The sequence below is a fragment of the Protopterus annectens genome, chromosome 9.part0 (assembly GCF_019279795.1).
Source record: "Protopterus annectens isolate FY-2018-M chromosome 9.part0, PAN1.0, whole genome shotgun sequence".
In the NCBI taxonomy this organism is placed as follows: Eukaryota; Metazoa; Chordata; order Ceratodontiformes; family Protopteridae; genus Protopterus; species Protopterus annectens.
In genome coordinates, this window is record NC_056743.1 from 1,286,832,202 (window position 1) to 1,286,853,876 (window position 21,675).

Consider the following 21,675-nt stretch of genomic DNA (forward strand, 5'->3'; position numbering starts at 1 on the left):
TGATACCTGCAACTTATCTTTAACAGGAAATAAGAACAAAATAAAGGCAGCCTAACTGTATGATATAAACATGAACATTAGATTGTGGCGAATATACTGCTCTTTTATTAATTTAGAGTAACTTACAAAAGTGTTGACATAGCCTTAATCTGTTAAGACTGTTCACTTAACTAAAATGTAGCCTTGCTCTGCTGCTCCTGACTGATCAATGGCTTCATAAAAAAATACCATCAGAATGTATCATGCATTTGTGTCTACACAGTAATTTTTTTTGAAGTGAAACTTCTTAAGGGACGGTGTGGGAGCTTGAAGTGTAAACGGAAAAGTGAAACAGACACACATTGGTCAACCTCTGCCCTTAAGGGCAGAGTTTGACTTCTGTACTTCTACTTCAGCTTTTCAAACACACACACACACACACACACACACACACACACACACACACACACACACACACACACACACACACTCTCTGAGAGTGAAGAGTAAGAGCGAGTGATCCCATACACACACACACACACACACACACACACACACACACACACACACACACACACACACACACACACTGAGAGTGAAGATTGAGAGCGAGTGATCCCACACACACACACACACACACACACACACACACACACACACACACTAGAGCGAGCGATCCCATGCACACAAACACAGACTGCTAACTTGCCGGAGTTGGATTTCTTTTTATTTTTAAAACTGTTTTAGACTATTGCAGAGTGAGAACCGTCTGTTGCAGGACTAAGCTATCAATATGAACTTGTAATTGGAGAAATTGATGTACTGCTTAGTATTTATAATGGTAAACTGTTACACTGCTGGATAGCAGGCTAGTCTAATGTTTCAAGATTGATTGGTTTGATTGCTTACATCCACTCCAAAGTTCGCCATTGGGATCACAACCTTACCGTTTGGCCAAACAAAGTGAAATTGGGCTCCACTTACCACCTGTCATCATTTTCGCACATAGCTTTCAACCAATCAGGGTCAAATCTGGAAATAATCAGGGATACATTTAAAATAATGCTATTAACTTGAGATATTGATTGCTTAAGATAATGTTAATTAATATACGTTGTCAGACGTAACAGAAGCAAAGGACTCTAATTAGGGTAATTTTGTTGTAGTGCATGGAGTGCTCCCTGATATTTGGAGAAAGACAAACCAAAGAATGTGCATCATCACCACGCATGGCAGAAGTGAAACTTCTGTAAGGAAGTGTGAAGGACCTTCTTCTCTACTGTACCATTTGTTTTCCTTCGCACTTCCTTACAGAGGTTTTACTTCTACCACTTATGATGACTACGCACTAACTTTTTTATCTTTTTGTACTGCAAACCCTTTAAGGAGGGTGGTCCTTCAGATAAGATTTTGCACAGCAGTAGACATCCTCCATGATTGCCTGGCTGGAGTTGTTAGGCACTGTCCAGCATACAGGGACATTCCAACCACCAGGGAGAGCTACTCATTTCTTAGGAGTAATGGTGATAGTTAGTCATTCACAGAGCTACTCTACTAAACTTTCTAAGGAAAAGTATTTTATTTCAATTGATATGCTGACAGTAAATGGGGATTATATTTTATTTGGATTTTTAAAACAGTTTCTTTTATGACAGACATTACAGGGAACAACTAATGTGTTTTAGCAGAGCTGTTAGAGTACAGGGGAAGTCAGCATGTCTCCTTTTTTCTCTGCTGAAGTTTAACTATTATTTGCCATGACTTAGCAGTATCTTGGAGCCTCTGTCCTGGACATATATGCTTAAGAATTTTTGATTTTGCTTTAAAGCTGGTCTTTCCTAACTACTCCCGTCAAAGTACTACTTGAAGGAAAGTGAAGTCTATTTAACTTACCATAAATTATTTACTGTACATATCAATGGGTGTTTTACATATGTAACTTCACAATTTAAAAAGATGCCTATCTTAAGACTAAAGCAGGAGTTCCCAATGTGTGTGCCACAGTACCCTGGGGAGCCGCAGCTTCCTCACAGGGGCGCCGCAAACTAATAAGCTTAGCAGCAAAATAAACCGCAAACTAATAAGCTTAGTTACTAAGCTTATTAGTTCGTGGTTTATTTTGCAGCTGCGCTAAAGGTTATAGGCTACAGATGTTAGTGGTTGGTTGCTGGTGGACTATTACATAGTAACCAAACACTGGATCATTATATTTTTCACCATAGTACTCTTTCCTTAGTTCCTCTAAACTCTTTGTTTACCGAGGAGACCTAAAGGCACCGTGGGTGGAAAAGAGCAATTACCAGTGTTAAGTCCAGGTTCTCATCAAACTGTTATGTGAAAGTCATTCACATAGGTTTTACAGTGTAAATTTTCAGCTTCGTCTACAAGAAGCAAATGGAAATCCTACATTCATCGCTCTTTAAACACTCCCACCATTCAGTTATGAAATTGGTATAATAAAATTGTTAACAAGCACTTCTGAACACTACATAGTCTGTAATTTTAATGTTTAAAACTGTTTGCCTACACTTGTTGTCCCACAAAATCGCATATATTAGAAAGGTCGGAGAAAAACTCAGGTTGACATCAGGGCATATCCCTCAAATGTCCAGAGTTTTGCCTAATATTTTAAGTAGACTCCTCATAAAATGCATGGTTTCCTTATAAATCATTAAGGACTGAAGTCACTTTTCAGGTTTCATGCCCTTCATAAAATAATCGTCTTGTTTTAGCAACTTTCTAAGTTCACAAGAGCAGTATTTAAAAATTGTCCCCATTTTTGGCCCTTTGTCCCACCACTATTTTAGGCTTTCTCCAGATTTCATGTGGTAAGAGGTTGAGATATATGCATCAGGGACACACTGCAGCTGGGAGGATGCCTTTGATTATTGGTTGATTTAAGAACTTCTTAAATGACTTCAGTCCTTAGCCTGCTAGTTAACCGAAAATAGCTGAAAAGGGTCCGTATCAACACCCAGAGGACCCAAAACAAGGCACAGATCTAAACTGTCCCTGATTTTTTTCCTCATAACATTTTTGATTTTTTGGAAAATTACTGATCATTGCAGTCAGTCAATAATGCAACCATTAGTTTCATGCTGGTTATTCTTCTGAAAATGTATGTTAATACAAAATCTGTTTTTCTTAGAGTAATATTTAAAATTTGTCCACAGTTAGGTTTGGCTTCGTCTCAGATTCTCGAACAAAGACAATTTATGAAAACAAAGCTACTCCTATATCCACACTAGTATACCAGTAAACCATCTCCAAATTACACCCCCCACCGCACGCGCTCACGCGCGCGTGTGTGTGTGTGTGTGTGTGTGTGTGTGTGTATATATATATATATATATATATATATATATATATATATATATATATATATATATATACTAAGAAATGAACTTCGTGACAATAAAAGCATTAAAAAAATAGTAAATCACACCAACAACTCTTGTAGAACTTTAGCGCTTTCGTCTTATTTATTTTATTCATCAACATGATATACAGTTCTCAGTCAAAGTACTGCTCCAACACTAACTTAATGAACTGTTTTATAGATCGGCGATAACAATTTCAAAGATTTGGGAATAGTAAGCTATGATGATACCCCCAGATGATGCATATACTGCCACTTTCTTCCCATTAATGAGTGAGCATTTCTCAAATGATTTACAAGTAAAGTGGGCCGGACTGTGCTATATAAAACACACCCACTTTCTGTTAAATCCTGCTCTGAATAAGAACCTGGACACCTTATGAAAGTTAATGTAACCAAATGTTATCTCTAAAGGGGTTTTAAAGGCATAAAACATACCTCTCAACTGTTCAGATTTTCCACAGAACATCCAGACTTTTTCCTCATATTTTTAGTCTGTTCCTCATAAAATTAGTGGATTTCTGGTAAAACATTGAGGATTAAAGTCACTAAATAATGAAACATCTGAGTTTCAGACTTCATATCTTTCAGAAAATACATGCTAACACAAATCCAGTTATTCTGCAAACTTTTTAAGTTTATAAATCTGTGTCTATTTTGGGGTATTTGTCTCGTCACTATTTTAGGCTTTGTCTTTCACTAAGAGGTTGACAGGTATGACTTAGAAAGATATGTAGCATGTCCCATGACTATAGGTTTATAGGTTCACAGGTAGGTGGTACTAGGCTATCTGCTCGAGGGCATTTATAAGCCTAGCCAGAGTGTGTCGGCTTTCGACACCCCATTAATTAATTAACTGATCCTCTGTCAAGCAGAGCCAATGAAGTGATCCCAGGGGTGTATTTTCTTTTACTCATCCACTCATCAAGGTTTCTCTTGAAGAGTGTTAGTGAGGGCCTCTGCCTAATGTAGTTTGGAATTATGTTCCAAAGCATGGGGAGTCTCTGTGTTTTAGCTCACTAGAGTGCGTGGCTCACAGTGACTTGGATTTCTTTAGGTGGAGCATGTCCATCAATTCTGAGTTGGACATGGCTTTGTAAGTCAGACAGAGATCACCTCTGAGTAAGCGATATGCCACTGAGTACAGCCACAATTTTTTCAGTCGGGCTGCATAGGACATATGTTTGAGGCCAGTAATCCTCTTGGTGAGGTACTTTTGTGGTCTTTCCAGCTGTTGGAAGTGTCTTGTGAGGTATATCCCAAATGGGGCATTGTACTCTATGATGGGTCTGATGAGTGACGAGTAGAAGGGCACTATAACCTCTTTATTTCTAGATGCGAACCCTTTAGTAATTAGATGGGCCACATAGGATTTCCTAACTACTTTGGCAATATGATTGTCAAAGGAGAGATTACTATCTACCTGAGTCCCCAGATCTCTTACTACCTCTTCTGTAATACCACCTATGTGGTAATTCGTGGGTGTTTTGTTTTTCCCAAACATGATGACTATGCATGTTTTGGCATTTAGCTTGAGGCCATGACTTTGACACCAGGTGTCCATCTCAGTAAGGCCCTTTTGGAGGATGTCCATGTCAGCCGAAGAGCCAGTTATGGCTCCCAGTTTGCAGTCATCAGCGAACTTGGTTAGCCGTAGTCCTCCTGTGTTTACCTGTACTTCTGAGAAGTATATGCTGAACAGTAGGGGTCCCAGGACCGAGCCTTGCGGGACACCACTTGTGACAAGTTTAGAGTTGGACCTGGAGCCTGTTATTCTTACCGTGTGAGTTCTGTCTGTAAGCCAGTTGGCAACCCATCTCATGACATAGGGGTTTATGTTCAGGCTGGAGAGTTTTTCTGTAATACCCGAGTGGGGAATGGTGTCGAAAGCCATGGCGAGGTCAAGGTAAGCTGTGCGAACCACCTTTCCCTCATCTACGGCCTTGGTGACTGTCTCAAAGAATTCAACCAGGTTTCATAGGCATGATCTGCCCTTAACAAAGTCGAACTGGATCGGGTCAAGTGTTTGAAGGTTCCCAATGTCTTTGTTAATGAGTTCCATGATGATGCGCTCCATAGCTTTGCAGACCATGCTAGTCAGTCTTATGGAGCGAAAGTTACCAGGGTCAGTTGTGGCCCCTCCTTTGTGGAGTGGAATAACCATTTGCTGTGTGCCATTCTATGGGGACGTAGCTTGTGGAGAAGCTGAGGCTGAACAGCGTGTTTAGGTGGGAGGTTAGTTTGTTCTGTAGTTTGTGCAAGACGCAGCCCCATTGACACTGTGTTTTTCACTTTTGAAAGGGCTGTTTTCACCTGTGCATCTGTAATTTCTGGGACACTACACTACACTTTTCCAGTGTCGTTGTGGGCCCTTTTGGGGGTGAGAGGGGGGGGTGAAGTTGGCACTGAATCTATCTGCCAGAATGTTGGCAACATCAGTAGGTTCAGTATATTTTGGGCTATGTTGCACTAGTTCAGTGCATATCTGCAAGTTGCCACTTAGATTCTTAACATAGCTAAAGAAGGCTTTGTGGTTATCTTTTGAATCCTTGGCTATTTTTCTTTTGAAGTTAGCCTTGGATGATTTTATGAGGGACCTTAGTTTCTTACTGATACTGATCAGGGATGTCTTTCCTTCTTGGGATTTGCTTTTTTTCTGAACTAGTTTCCTCCTTCTATTGTATAGCCTGTTTATGGCAGGGATCCATCAGACTGGTTTCCTTCTCTTAGAGGAGTGAGTCTTGGTTTTGCTAAGGATGGCGCAATCCATGCATCCTTGTAGGTGCTCATAGAGTGCATTTGTAAAAGTTTCTGCATCTTGGGCAGCGTTATCCTTTAGCGTGGGGGCTGTGAAACATACCGCCTCTGTCTTAAGTAAGGTTAAGTTTGCTTTAGAAAAGTTTTTTACTGTGGTTTCCTTAGTTGGGGGTGGTGGTGGGGTGTGGACATCCAGAGTGATTAGTTTATGGTCAGTGACGGGTTGACCTCCGGTGTGGAACACCTGTCGCCCATGTTGGTGATGACCAGGTCCAATATGTTTTCACCTCTGGTGAGGGAGTTTACCAGCTGATCCAGGGTGTTTGAGTTGATGAATTCCAGGAAGCGCCTGACCTGGGAGTTTGTACTCGAGTAGTTTTCCCAGTTAATAGTAGGGTAATTGAAATCGCCCAATATCAGGGTGCTAGGTAAGACCTTCATGTTTTCCAGTGTCTCCAGAAAGATGGAGTGGTGGTCCTGGATCATGGAGGGTGATCTGTAGCATGCCACAATTTGCAATGCAGATTTTCCCGATGTTAATTGCACATGACTATATGACTACAAACACAATCAAATCCACTCTTCTTAGACTGATAAGACAAATTCTGCAGCTAGTAAACATGATAAAATGTTTTTAACCTTTCTTGTTCTACAACATTTATGCTAACAAGATGGATTCTTTCAGTTCTTTGGGAGTCATGGCTTTAAATCAGCTAATAGGTATTACTAATCATCATAATAATAATAATGCTGCTCAACTCAGTTTAATGTCTGATGAGCTCAGCTCATCATCTGTTGATGCCAAAATGCTGTAACTGCTGGACGATGCACCTAATTTGTCTCCACAACTTTATAAGTATGCTTTATCATATTGCTTATTTTTGACTTAAGTCTATTGTTACTAATGACAATCAGGAGACACTTGATGTAAGGGACAACAGTATCCAGACAACATTACTTCTAAGAATAGAAGCCAGCTGGTTCTATCTGAGTGAGGATTTTAAACAAAGCTATTTTTAAACAAAGCTATTTTTCAGATACATAAAGCGCTACATTAACTTTACCCTGAATACTTTTAAAAGTCGTGATTCTTCCTTATTTTCTACTGAGGTATCTTTACTCAGCTAGCAAGGAGCTACCAGCACTTCCTAGGGTGCATATAACTATTAGCTTTTATGGCTTCCATCCTATGGAATTTGTACTTCTTCTCCTCTTTTCATGTGAAATGTCTTTTTTTTTTCTTTTTTTTTTTTGGTTGAAGACATTCAAGCTGCTATTGTTGTTGTTACTGATTTCCAACCAGTACAACAACAACAACTAAAATCTGACTTTCATTAATTGCAGGCAATACAACTCATATCAAGACTGTTTTCAGATGGTAACATACTAAGCCTCCACTTTTAGGGTTTATCTTTTAAAGCACAACTCATGAAAGAGCTTCCAGAATGAAAGACAACTCCTTGCTATATCTAACGGCTATTACTTTTCTACAGCATTTATAACAGCCTCCTCTAAAACTCTTATCTACAAGTCAGGTCTTACACTGTTTTACACTTAGAGCATGCTCACAGTTTAGACTAAGTTTCCTTTCAGTTTCTACCTGGAACTCCTTTCATATATACTTCTTGTTCTGACATAGTTTTCTTACTTCAGCTGCCCTTCTGCTCCCCTCACTGACATTAGCATTTTCCTGTTTACAATGTATATTTGTGCTGTTCTGCTACAAATGTGATTATAACTTAGCCCTACATCACATTGTAGGTTCAAATCACTAACTGCATCCAATCTCACCTCTTTGTTGCCTGCATCTGTTGCCATTTTTTATTCAGTGTTTCCACTCCCTAAACCACTCTGTAAATAAATACATAAAATTACCTCCCCTTATTTATTTCTAAACTTATCCTGTACAGAAAACACTTAAAACTTCATATATAAATGCAGTACTTTTTTAAGCTTACTGAGCTTTTTCATAACAAACTGATATTCTTCCACAAAGGCACATAACATTATCTGAGAAACCTGTGTTCAGTACAGTAAATTACATTTATCAGAATGAACTTTTTTTACTTTTTCTAATGCAGACATTTTCTGTTACTACAAATTCAAAAATGCCTTGTTATCAAAAAAAAAAAAAAAAAAAAGCAGTGACAAAAAATGTCAACACTTTGTAGCCTGGTAAAAAAGAAGCAATGCTTGTTGTTTCAATCAGCTTAATAAAAATGTTAGGATTTAAATAAAGCATATACAACATAAAATACAAATCTATTAGCTGTTTAACAGGTTGCTTGCCTGCTCTCCTTTCATGTAGGAGGCTAGGGATTTCACACTACCTAGCAACAGTAACACTGGAATGCCATCTCTGCTGGCATAGAGATTCTGGTCCCAACTATGGCACAGATTACTTGGGTTTAAAACTGGACTTCCAACCGGAATAGACAGCCAAGAATGGTATGACTGAGGGTCCAGTGGTCTGCTCTCCTAGCTGGAGAGAGGGAGTGTTGCCTGAGGCTTGGTGAAGACATCACATTGTAAGAAAGCCCTGAAGGTGTGAAGGTGCCATTAAGGACAGTGTTTGCATGCTGTGCATATCAGACTCATAGGAGCAGCCTGGCGAAAAGGAGTAAACTGAAAAAAACCCTTATCAGCTTTGGATGCTGGGCTCAGCTCTTACCTCCCACTGCTCCAAAAAAGCGAGGTGAACAGATAGCAAACTTCCTCTAGAAAAGAGTAGGGTGATGTGAACAGCTACACCAAGCAGGATGGAGGAATGAGCAATAAACAGGACTCCAGAGGCACTAAAAGGTCAAGCACTTGGTAAAAAAATTCACTGAGATTGGGGAGGTGTCCTGTACAAGACTGCAAACAAATATGAAACCTGCCAGGACGTGGGCACTTGCATGCATTGTTTACAGTGACATTAGTTTACAGTGCACATTTAGGGTTTGATACGTTATAGTTTAGCAAATTAAAAACAAAAATCCCAAGATCTCTTCACACAAGGCTTCATAAAGAGAAATGTATGAGCAAACACACAACTGGTGAAGCTCTTGGAGGTCAGAGTACATGGTAGGGGAGGTCAAAGAAATGGGTACACATCAAATACAACATTTTACTGCTAAGTGATATACACAGTAAAATTCTTTTTTAATACCCATGTGCTCCCTGAAGACCCTATGGATCTCCAGATATGCTACTTATCAATTTGATTTCCATCCAAGCTCCTCTGTTACAGTGTTGGCCTATCACTAGCATTATCTTTCATTAGCAGAACCATTTCTGTATGAAGAGTTAACCTTCAGATGCTGTGCTTTGGGTTAAGAAGCAAGGAAGAGTCTAAGTTTCTAAGTCAGACCAGTGTATACCATAATACTGTAGGCTGATGGAGCTTAAAATCCTTGCCCACCTCTCCACTCTCCCATCTAATACAAGACATAAGGAGTGACACGTGGCATGTCCCCAACTAATACAAGACAAAAGGAGTGACGCATGGCATGTCCCTAACTAATACTAGACATAAGGAGTGACATGTGGCATGTCCCCAACTAATACTAGACATAAGGAGTGACACGTGGCATGTCCCCAACTAATACTAGACATAAGGAGTGACACATGCTATGTCCCCAACTAATACAAGACATAAGGAGTGACATGTGGCATGTTCCCAACTAATACGAGACATAAGGTGTGACATGTGGGAGCTTGTATTCCCATGTCAACATGCTTCAGCGGGAAGTTTTTGCATATTGTTTGCACATGCATAGCGCCACTGGTAACTTGCATTCTCATGCCAATATACTCCACCAGAAACCTTTGCATATTCTTCACGTGCAAAGCACCTTTGGCTCACATCCCATTGACATGGAGACAGGGTAGCTACCAGAGCAATTGAAAACCTGATCAGTTAGCGTCCTGGGTTACCAGATGACCAGTATGTTGGAGGTGTGGCTGTAGGCCAGCAAGTCTCTGCCAGGAGACCGTAACAGATGTTCTGTCACTCCAGTGACTCCAAGGAACGCCTACAGTAGCTGCAGGTACTCATTTGATAATAAATGGGAGTAAACGTATTGAGACTGAATTTGTATGAGCAAGACTTGTAACAATTAAATAGTATAAATGTAACTACTGTTTGCGTATAAATGTAAATAGAAATGTAGCTACTCTGTGTTTAACTGGAACTTAACATAATGCAAGGTAAGCAAATAGAGCTTTTCTCCCTGGGGCCGCCACTGAAATTGGGTATTACCCAGTCCAACTTTCCTGGTAAACAAAGACAAATAAATAATAAATAATTCATCCTCCTATTCCCATGCCTAGGGAATGTGATTAAAGGAAAAGTGTGCATATTCAGCACCTTGTGACAGTAGCTGGGGGTCCTGCTGCCAATCTCTGTCTGACGCACACCAAGGTCACCACTGGAACAAATGGTACCCTGCATCTGTGTCTGCAAGCTGGCTAGCACTGATATTACTTATACATTTCTTTTACTTAGACATGTTCAGTAAGGGTATGCTATTTCAGCAAACAAAGTAAGACATTGTGAAACAAAAGCTTCTGTCACTGGAAAAAGTGCTAAAAATAAACTGTACTAAATTTTGGCAGCTTAGATAGTGAGAAATAAAATGTATTTGGACATTATTTCTGAAGGTGACAAATTTTCCAAATTTTCAGATAGTTTGAGTTCTATTTTTTCTTGAGATTATAAGCAGCCATCTTTATCAGAACTTACTTTCCATATGCTACTTGTTTTGTTTGTTTCTAAAACACCAGGCAATTTCAAAAACAAATCATTGTAGGATTTTTAACAAAATGACTTCCATCATGTAAGTAAATGGAATTAATGTAAAAATATACTAGAGAACAGTACACAGAAAAGAAGGAGCTACTGCATCCTCTGACAAGGCCCTGTAGTCCCAACACACAAACTTTACTGTAATTTTATTTTACCAGATTATAACTATTATTGGTACAATAAAAATATAAATAGACTATGTCACACTTTTGTGTGGGTAAACTCAATGTACTTTCTCAATATCAAGTGGAAAGACAATGATGTGAGGGGCATACATATCAAAAGCATGTAATTAATAAAGTCTTAGAATGGTTCCCCCCATAAATACACACACACACACACACACACACACACACACACACACACACACACACCATTACATGAAGAGATAAGCAGAAACTCAATATCAGAGAATTGTACACTATTATACACTTAATCTCTACAAAAGGAAACACCAGTAACAATAGTAAAGTTCACAGCTTGTGTTTTTATTTTGCGTCTCTTCAGTTTCTGCTATCACTTCCTGGTGCTGGGTCAGATCAGTTACGATGTCATTAGCACTGAGAAAACCGCCACTGTCAACTTAATGATCTGTTGTAAATTATTAATGTTTCAGGCAGATAATCTGTGCCTGAATCAGCTCATAACAACTTCCAGTGTGCATCGCCAGGTAACATTTGTTTCCCCAAGCAGTGACTTCAAAGTTCTTTCCAAAAGACTAGGTAACAGAACCATGTTACAAAAATGGATAAAGACTTCAAGTTTGCTCTATACAAACAAAAAGGTGCTTGTTACTTAAAAGATGTTCAGTGTGCTCTGTTCTATATCAGTCGGCCCTGAGAAAGAAATAATGTTTCAGAGTTTACAGAAGCATCTGTGTGTGTGGACTTAAGACTTCCAAATGTCCCAGTGTTGCAGCCTTGTACTGATGTCAGCAATAGGAAATGCTGCAATTACAGCACAGCCCATCACATAGCATATTTGTACTACAGCTGGCAGTTAAACAATCTTAGAACCATGAGATGTAAATGGAAACAGCCACATATACAGACATATTTGTTATTCATGGTGACCAGTCCATTTTTTACTTTTTAGTGTTATGCTTGCTAAAACTATCAACACCATCATTACATAACCATCAGATAAAGTACAACATAACAGATACTGTACCTTGTAATAAGAGGCTGTGGATCCCGAAGGAGGAAGATACTGGTTCATGCCCTGCTGTACAGGCAGTCTGTGTGCTGGGTAGGATGGGGATGGTGCGGAATGCTGGGTTGTGGCCGGATACTGACCAGGCTGCGTAGCATACTGAGCTCCAGGACCATACTGCTGGCTTGCAGGATAACCCTGAAGGGGGAAAAATGTATTACAATTACTCAAAATCAAAATTCATTTCTCATCAAGAAGAGTTAGTTTTAATTAAACATTTAATTATGTTTCAGTTAAATTAATCATAGGTCTAATCTAAGTGACATGAATTATGAGATGTTACAGGCCACTCCAGATTTTGCTGACTGTTGTGATGAAATAAATGTTGGCATCTTAGCAGAGTCTGTAAAAGACATTTGAAGGGAATTATTGTAACTGGTCACTCCTTTAGAAATGCCCCCTACATCTGTTCTCTAGTGTTATACTTCCAACCTAACGAATGCTTTGAGGAGTGAGATAAGAAAATGTCTAAAACAAGCACTCAGGTGTACATTTATACATTTCTCTGTACTGTAAAGGTTTTAAAGGTGGATGAGAGAGAACTGTATCAATGAAAATGTTGGCCAGCATCATTGTCTGTTGCCTTGAAGCACAGTAATTCGGATTCTGAATGACATCATTCAAGTGTACACTGTCCTTGAGAAGCAATGTGTGGACTGAGGAGGAAGAACATGCCTAATTGTACTCAACAGGTCATGCAAGGACAGCTGGCTCAATGCAAGTTCTACAATCTTGAGCCCTTCAATGGATGAGCTGAATTTTAGGGGGGGGGGGGGGACAGTAACATAATCGACCAATGTATCAGAAGCTAGAGTTCATCAGTATGAGTTGTCATTTCTGACTACAGGTACACTTTAAATGCACAGCTGAACTTAGAGCGACTCTTGTTGATAAAACGTTTTTCACCTGCAGGCATCTACACCTCATAACCACAAGCACTGCTTCCACAGGGCCTAAAGGACTACATCACTAACTGTGATTACATTACGGTGACCTGAAAGACAGGCATAAAAGAGCCCTAGCTTCCTTTATTCCTTGTGAAGTACAGGACATGCATTGTCATTATCTAGCATTATCTAGCCTGCTGACCCTAACCCTGCTCCTAACCTTAACTCTACACTCTACCTTTGAAAAACCCTTTGCATAACACTACAGCTAAACAAGACAACTTGGACACACACACACACACACACACACACACACACACACACACACGTGTGTGTGTACATATATATATATATATATATATGTTCACTATGTAATACTGAAATTCCACAATCCCGAGACTCTGAAAACAGAGGGCCAGAATCTCGAGATTGCAGAATCCCGAACTAAAAAAAAAAAAAAAAAAAAAATTAAAATATGAAACAAACTATTCTGTTTATGCAGGGGGTCAAGCCCCCTGCACCTCCCACACCCCCTGCAACTTAAATATACCAACTCCAGGATCGCACTACAGTGGAGTGAACAGCATACTTCCTGTTCCACACTGTATGGCAATCCCCATTCACTAGTTTTGACATTCCGCAATCTCAAGGTATTGGTCGTCAGTATTCAGAGTCTTGGGATTGTGGAATTTCGGTATTATGAAGTGAACCTATATATATATATCTACACATGCACACTTTACACTATGTCCAACACAGACATGGTATAGCAGCCCAAATTTATGAGTTTGTGTACACACATATTTATTTATGCTTATGGATCTACTTCACTTGACCAAAAACTTATTTGACTGACTGCCATTTCACCGACATGTAAGACATACACTTGTTGTGGGTTTTCCTTCACATGTGACTTGTTTCTGATAAAAATAATATAACTTATAGTGCTGACTGTTAGAATTCTGATAGTCATGTAGAAAGTAGTGTTGTAGTGTTTCTAAATGTGAGTTTTTCTATTTACATTTTTATGGGAAGTATCTAAAGTAATTTGGTGAATGTTTTGTGCATTCCCAGTAGTGGTGGCAGAGTGTGGAGTACTGTAAGGTAAGTTAAAGGTATATGCCCTTTTCACCACTGTAGTGCAATCCTGGAGTTAGTATATATAATTGGGGGGGAGCCCAGCCCCCACATTGGGGGTGTGGGGGGTGCAGCCCCCACCTAGTTTGGTTGTACATTGTCCCATTTCTGTTAAGAGGGTTAGTAAGTAGTTTTTAAGTTTTGGAAAGGGTTAGTTATTGGTGTTCTAAGTATGCTTGTCTATGGTTTAAGATTTAGTATGTTGAAATTCAGCATTGTAAGCTGTCAGTGAAATGGGAGTCAGTCAAATGAGTTGTCAGTGAAATGAAATTTAGGTCAATTGGTTGTCAGTCAAGTGAGTTTTTAGTCAAGTGATGTAAACCCATATATATATATATATATATATATATATATATATACATATATATACATAGATAGATATATACGTATATACAGATATAAATGTTATCTAACATACACACATATGTATGTATATACATATACACACAAACACATTCCACACACACAAAATTATGCATCACTCGAAGCCAGGGTAAGACTCCTAGCACTGCACTGTCACATTCTCTGTCAAGGCATCCAGATTCTACTGGTAATATTCTAGAAGGCAGAATTTCTGAGCTTTCTTGAGCAGTGTCAGGCGACTTTTATATAGGCTGCAGAATGTACTGTTATATTCTACAATTGTCATGTATACAGGGACAGAATGACTTCCTGCAATCTAACGGGTTATGTCTTTCAGCAAGGGATACACTGCAAAGAATCATTTTCAAACTCCAGCTGCAGTATTGCTCAAAGATTATTTTATGATGTATAAAGATTTGTTGACCTTCAGTATATCACCAATAGTTCTGCAATCAAATTGTATATTCATCTGTCTATCTGGCTATTTTCCTATAACCCATTTATTCTTTGCAGGGCAGTGGGGATGCCAGAGCCTATCCCAACAGTCAGTGGGTAGAAGACATTGAAGCTCATTCTGGGTAGGCTGATGGGCCACTGCAGAATGAACACACACACCACCTACTACATACACACACCTGTGGGCAGTAAGGAAGACCATCAGTGCATCAACTACATGTCTTTTAGAGGTGGGAAGAAACCAAACTACCTAGAAAAAAAACATGCTTACACAGGAAGGATGCAGAGACTTTGTGCAAAAGTCCACTCTCCCAAGAATCAGACTGGAACCTCTCAAAATGTTAACCTCCAGGTGGCCATGCCATATTTGTCTTGGATTCTATACAGTCTGTTAATTGTGTCCCAGACTTTTGGTCATGATCAGCAAATCACAATCACCTGTTCTTTATAGAGACCTACAATGTTTGCATCTTGTTTTTGTACTGCCGAGTCAGGGATCACAAATACGTTACTGGGGATGTTTGGCCTCAAAATATTTTAGCTGTTACTCAAAACAGGCTAGGGTTTTACCAGATACCTCCCCACAAGGTTTTGTGTATATCGGCCCTGTAAATGTGCTGTAATAGACACTTTAAGCTAAGTGCTTGCATTCAGTTATATAGGTAAGATTCCTGGGGTTTGGATACATTCACTGAGTTACTGATTGTTGCCTAACACCCTTGCCGTATGCTCTAGTAAGACTGCCTACTTACTCGTGCAGTATTGCCAGACCACCAGTTCTGGTGTGCATTTACATCTTTGGCAGATATTAAAAAAAGTGCCAGAATATTCTCAGAGAGTGTGTAGCATTTCTTTCATTGTTTGAGACAACTGTCATGCACATGATTTGTAAAGGTATGTTCATGTACAGCATGCATGCTGCTATCTATTCCTTGTTATTGGCATGGAAAAATTATGCTATCCCTTTTTCAATTCTTATTTGTATTATGAGATGCAGAACATATCGAACTACCCCCTAATGTGATGTGTTGAGGTTACTTTACAAATGAGTTAACTAGCAATGCCCCTATAAAGCTGCAAAAAATGTAGATAATGTGGCTGCTATTCACAAATGTTGATGCACACTGGAGTAGAGCTAGTTATGTAGTATACCTGTGTACCAAAGCCATTAGTGAGTCACAAACTGACGTACACATGGAGGCAAGAGCATGTGCTCCACTGTGTACACACTACACACCATTCTCATTCCCCAACTATACACAACTCACAATCTCAGCATTACTGGGGCATGAAGTGGTCCCAGTTATGTAACCAATGGGACAGCAGCCAAGTACAGTCCCACAGAGTTATAACTGACAGTGCAGCAATCCCCCTTCCCTGCTAATATGCTGCACAGCACACATAGCTGAGCATCATATTAGCACTGCTGAAACTAAAAATGCCCTAACATCTCCAATGCATGGTGGGAAAATCCCTACTGGCAACAGAGCTTCTTATGGTGCACTGCAGGTAAACCTGCTATGATAAACAAACTTGTTTCTCCTTTATACAGTGACACTGGCAAGATCCTCCTAATTGGAGCTCACACAGCACCAGCCATATTACCACATTTCGGTAATAACTTCCAGACTACTGTCATGCCTAAGGAGTGAAACGTTTTTATGGTTTGTCCATGCCAATAAGCAGAGCACAGCAGTGAATGGTACCTTAGGAAGCTATACTATACCTTATTAAGTAGCTATATGTACCCGCCTGTTACTTCTTTGATGTCATGATATGCAGCACTTTCCTCCATCCTGAACAAAATATGTACCCTGTACCATGTGCTCCTGTGTGTGATACAAGAAACTACACTGGTGTCATACACCACCATGGACAAAGTACAGTTGTGTACCTACCATAAATGTAGATGTTCAGGTGTAATCACTGTTGCAGTCATTACACTTGGGTTATCCTGCTGGCAGGCTACCCACAGTCGACCTGAATTCCAAAGTCCTGGTCCGGCGTCGGTTGCTGTCGCCTCTTCCTTGACGTCAGTGCACCAGGGGTATAAAAGATGCAGCCGACGCCATTTTCTTCAGTTTTTCTTGCCCCAGATGTCAGGTTCCCCCAAAAGGGTAGGCTGTAAAAATTATGATCATAAAAAAGCATGCACATAACCTTCATCTACAAGCAAATACACCACATATGTTGTATAGAATAGATAGGTACATATAAGTCCCAGCAAAGAAAAAGGGGGAAGGTGGGAGGGTAACCTGGGCTGCAACAGTGAATACACTCAAACATCTACATTTATCGTAGGTACACAACTGTACTATGTTCATCGTGTTTCACTGTTGCAGTCATTACACTTGGGTTGAATCCCAAAGCTGAGGTTGGGCGGCTGGGCCTAAATAGAGTTTGGAGTGGCTATGAGGCCCTGCTGAACTGCAGTGGCAAAGCCTGCTCTGGATTTAGGGTAGAAAGGAAAATGGTAGTGCTTTGTAAAAGTGTGCACTGAAGTCCATTATGCAGCCTCCAAAATTTCCTTGGTTGGTACTCCTCTGAGGAAGGCTGCTGAAGTGGCTGCTGTTCTGGTAGAATGTGGCCTAATGCCCTTGGGCACTGATTTGCCATGTTGTGAATAGCAGAAATGAATACAGTGGCCTATCCATTTTGAAATAGTCTGCTTTGAAATGGCTTTTCCTTGGGAACCTGCAGCATATGCCGCTAGGAGTTGCTCAGTCTTTCTGAAGGCTTTAGTCTTGTCCAAGTAAAAACGTAGCTGTCTGTGTATGTCCAAAGTATGCAGAAGTCTCTCCCCCTAATTCTGTGGGTTTGGATAAAAGGTAGGCAAATGTATGGTTTGGTTAAGAGCCACGCTGGACACTACCTTAGGCATAAATGTGGGGTTTGTCCTTAGAGAAACCCTGTCCTGATGGAAAATAATAAAAGGTTCCACAGCCATTAGTGCCTGTAAATATGAGACTTTTCTTGCTGAAGTTATTGCTAGGAGAAGAACGGTTTTCCATGACAAGTATTTTATCTCTGCTGTATTGGCTAGCTCAAAGGGAGGCAGTGTGAGTTTTTCCAAGACAAAATTGAGGTCCCATGTAGGTACTGGAGCTCTCCTTGGAGGTCTTATGTTTTTGGCCCCTCTGAGAAACTGTCTTAGCAGTGGATGAGAAAAAATAGGTGGGTCTGTATTGTAATGAGCTGAAATGGAAGAGGCATGGATCTTAATTGATGAGAAGTATAGGCCTTTGTCCAGCATCTCAGTTGGGTATTGCAAAATCTGAGGAATATTTGGTTCAAGTGAGTCAATTCCCTGCACTTAGTTCCAAGCACAGAATCTCTTCCATTTTTCTGCATAAGATTTTCTGGTGCTGGGCCTCCTGGCCTCCAAAATAACATCCATAACTGCTTTAGAGAGAGGTGTGCTCTGAATGATTACATTATCCGCCATGCAGCCAGATTTAGGGTTCTGAGTAGGCTGTGCAAGATCTGATTGTTTTTTTGGGTCAGCAAATGAGGTATTAGAGGCAATGTCCAGGCTGGGCCTTAAGACAAGCTCTTAAGGATTGGGTACCAGTGCTGGCATAGCCAGTCTGGGGCAATCAGTATAATTTTTGGCTACTCTTGTCTGACCTTTAGGAGTACCTTGGAGAGGAGGGAAGGCATATACTGTAAGGGCTTTCCAGCTGAATGAAAGGGTGTCCACTTTCCATGTTTGCTTGTGGTAAATCCGAGTGCAGAATCTCTGTAGCTGGCAGTTGTGAGGGGAGGCAAATAGATCTATGTTTGGGCATCCCCATTTCCCTGTTATCATGTTGAAGATTTGTGGATCCAGTTTCCACTCATGAGGATCCATGAGGTTTCTGCTTAGTTCATCTGCCAAAGTATTTGTCTTTCCTGGCAGGAATTGTGCTTGCAGATGTACTTGATAAGTCAATGCTGTGTTCCACAAAGTCATGGCTTGCCTGCAGTGGGGGTAGGAATGTATGCCCCCTTGCTTGTTTATGTACCACATGACTGTAGTATTGTCAGTCTTTATCAGTAGTTGTCCTGGATGAAGTAGGTCCTTGAAGGCTGTCAGGACATTTTGTACAGCTAGCATCTCTTTTTGACTGACACGAAGATGCATTTGGTTTGTGGGCCATGTGCCCTGAATACATTTTCCTGCCATGTGCGCCCCCCAGGCATAATCCAATGCATCTGTTGTTTGTGTCTGCCTGGCAGTGGGTAAGGTGAATGGCTGTCCCTTGTTGTGGTGACAAGCCTGTGCCCACCATAGAAATTCCTGTTGCAGGCAGGGAATGAGAGTAATTACTGTTTCCAAGCTGTGGCAATGTCGAGTCCTAACACTTTCTGGATACCATTGTAGTTTCCTCATATGCAGTCTTGCACATGGAATTAGTAGAATGCGGGATGCCATGTAGCCCAAAGCCTGCAGAATTTTTCTTGCAGATAACTGGGTCTTTGTTGCCAACATTTCGAAGTAAGAAGTCAGTTGCCTTTGTTTGTCTGGTGTGAGATAAGCCATCTGGGCAATTGTATTTAAGCTTGCACCCAGGAATATTATCTCTTGAGAGGGCACTAGTTTTGATTTCTTTTCGTTTACTGTGTACCCTAGGCAAATTAGTAATATTTTTACAAACGCTAGATGCTGTAGTAGAATATCTTTGTCCTTTGCTTGAATACGGCAGTCGTCCAAGTAGGGCTATATTTGAATTCCTCTTTGCCTGCAAAATACAATTACTGGTGCAGGCATTTTGTGAAGACCCTGGGCGCAGTAGAAAAGCCAAAGGGCAGTGCAGAGAATTGGTAGTGCATTGAGCCAGCTATGAATCTGAGGTATCTTCTGCAAGATTGTCTGATTGGGACATGCAGGTATGCCTCTTTGAGGTCCAAGGTTACAAGCCAAGCCTTCTTGTTCAGCATGGGCAGAAGCTGCTGTAGAGTCAACATTTTGAATTTTGGGACGTCCAGAAAAGTATCTAGAATAGACAGGTCCAGAATTGGTCTCCAGGCTTTGTCCTTTCTTGGTACTAAGAAAAGTCTTGAGTAAAATCCTTGTCCCTGCTCTTGTTGTAATGCTGGCTGAATAGCCCCCATGTCCATGAGAGATGAAACTTGTTTTTGTGCCTCTTGCCAATGATTACGTGGCAGGTCTGGCATACCTTTTGCCTTTGGAAGGGTGTGAAAGTGGAACCTGTAGCCCTGAGAGACAATATTTAAGACCCATTTGTCCTGGGTGATCTTGTGCCAGTTTTGTGAAAAAAGTGCTAGCTTTCCCCCCTAAGGGTGCTGCCAAAAAATAAGTGCTTGGCATTGGCAGAGGGAAGTCATTGGGACTGTTTTCTATAAGGCTGTGATTTGTCTTCTCCGCTTTTGGAGGTAGTAGCACCCCATTGTTTGGGCCTGTATGAGCCCTGGGGCTGTTGCCTGCCTCTAGGGCATCTGAATCTGTCTCTTTGTGGTCTGTCTGACACTGGAAAAGACCAATTCTCAGAGGGCCAGTTCCTGCTAAATCTGGGAGGTTGTACCTGTAAGAAATCCTTTACTGTCTGCATAGATTTTGCCTTATCCTCCATTTTCTTTAACACCTTCTGTGCCTTAACACCAAACAAAAGTATCATGCTGTAATGGGGCATCCAATAATTTTGCTTTAACATGATCAGGCAGATTCTGTTCCTTTAACCAAGCATGCCTTCTAATAACAGAACGTGTAACAGTGGCCCTGCACAAGGCCTCCAGTGAATCATAGCCACATTGCAAAGTATGTTTTCCCACTTGTTCAGCTGCATGCAATAAATCCTGCAAATCTTTGTTCTCAGTACATTCAGAATTTGTCAACATTTTTTGTTTTAACAAAGACATTAAGTATTGCTGATATTTGAGCATATGAAACTGACAGTTTAAAGTCCTTACAGCCAAGGTAGCAGAAGTGTAAACTTTTTTCCCCCATCTGTCCAAAGCCCTAGAATCTCTGTCTGAGGGGACAGGGATTTTGGCAGAAGCAACCTTGACCCCTTTGGGACCCTGTGAGATAGTTTCTGGGTCAGCAGCAGGGTTTTTGAAAATAAATTTATGGGTGTCTGTAGTATCTGTCCGGCTTAACAGGGGCAGGAGGTGAAGAGTCTGGAGACAGGCCGGACTCTGAGAAAACATCATCTACTATGTCTAGAACAGGGGGAATTGCAAGGGGTCTGTGCTGAGGAAGTAAAAGAAAGTCTCAAGTCTTTTCTTAGATTCGGAATAATCCTGGCTCTCCCAATGGGAATGCTCTCTCATGGTATGCAGGGTTTCCCCAAAAGAATAGTCCTCAGGAGGAGAAGCTGAAGGAATAGAATCTTCAGCATCAGAATCCTCATAGGGAGGAACAGAATATCCCTGATCAGAAGAGGAATCAGAGGAAATGGAAACCTGATCAGAGGAATCATATTCAGTGTCTTGCCTAGGCCTCTTATCAGGAGGGGGATGGGAACCCCTGATCAAAGTAATTAGGTCTTCAGCCATTTTGAGCATCTGTTTCTTAGGCATAGAAGCCTGTCCTGGAGAATGCTGTACTGGTTTCCTTGTCTTTAAAACTGTTTTAGACTTTGTCTTGGATGCTGAAGTAGGCTTTATATAAAGTTGTGTAAGTCTGAAGACACGCTCAGAAGCCGATGCCTGCTCAGCGGCTCCGGACCCATCTGAGGGATTAATTTCCGAAGGGCCAATACCTTGAGTATCCA

At 40.7% G+C, this 21,675-nt stretch overlaps 1 protein-coding gene across 6 annotated transcripts in view; it reads right to left on the reverse strand.

Annotated features, from left to right (window-relative positions):
* ZMIZ2 (zinc finger MIZ-type containing 2) overlaps positions 1–21,675 on the reverse strand; it is a 698,887-nt gene that overhangs the window by 131,702 nt on the left and 545,510 nt on the right. For all 6 annotated transcript variants that reach the window (XM_044084229.1, XM_044084228.1, XM_044084227.1 and 3 more), the window contains one exon: positions 12,075–12,254. In XM_044084229.1, the coding sequence (XP_043940164.1) occupies positions 12,075–12,254 (180 nt within the window). The remainder of the gene's footprint in view (positions 1–12,074; positions 12,255–21,675) is intronic.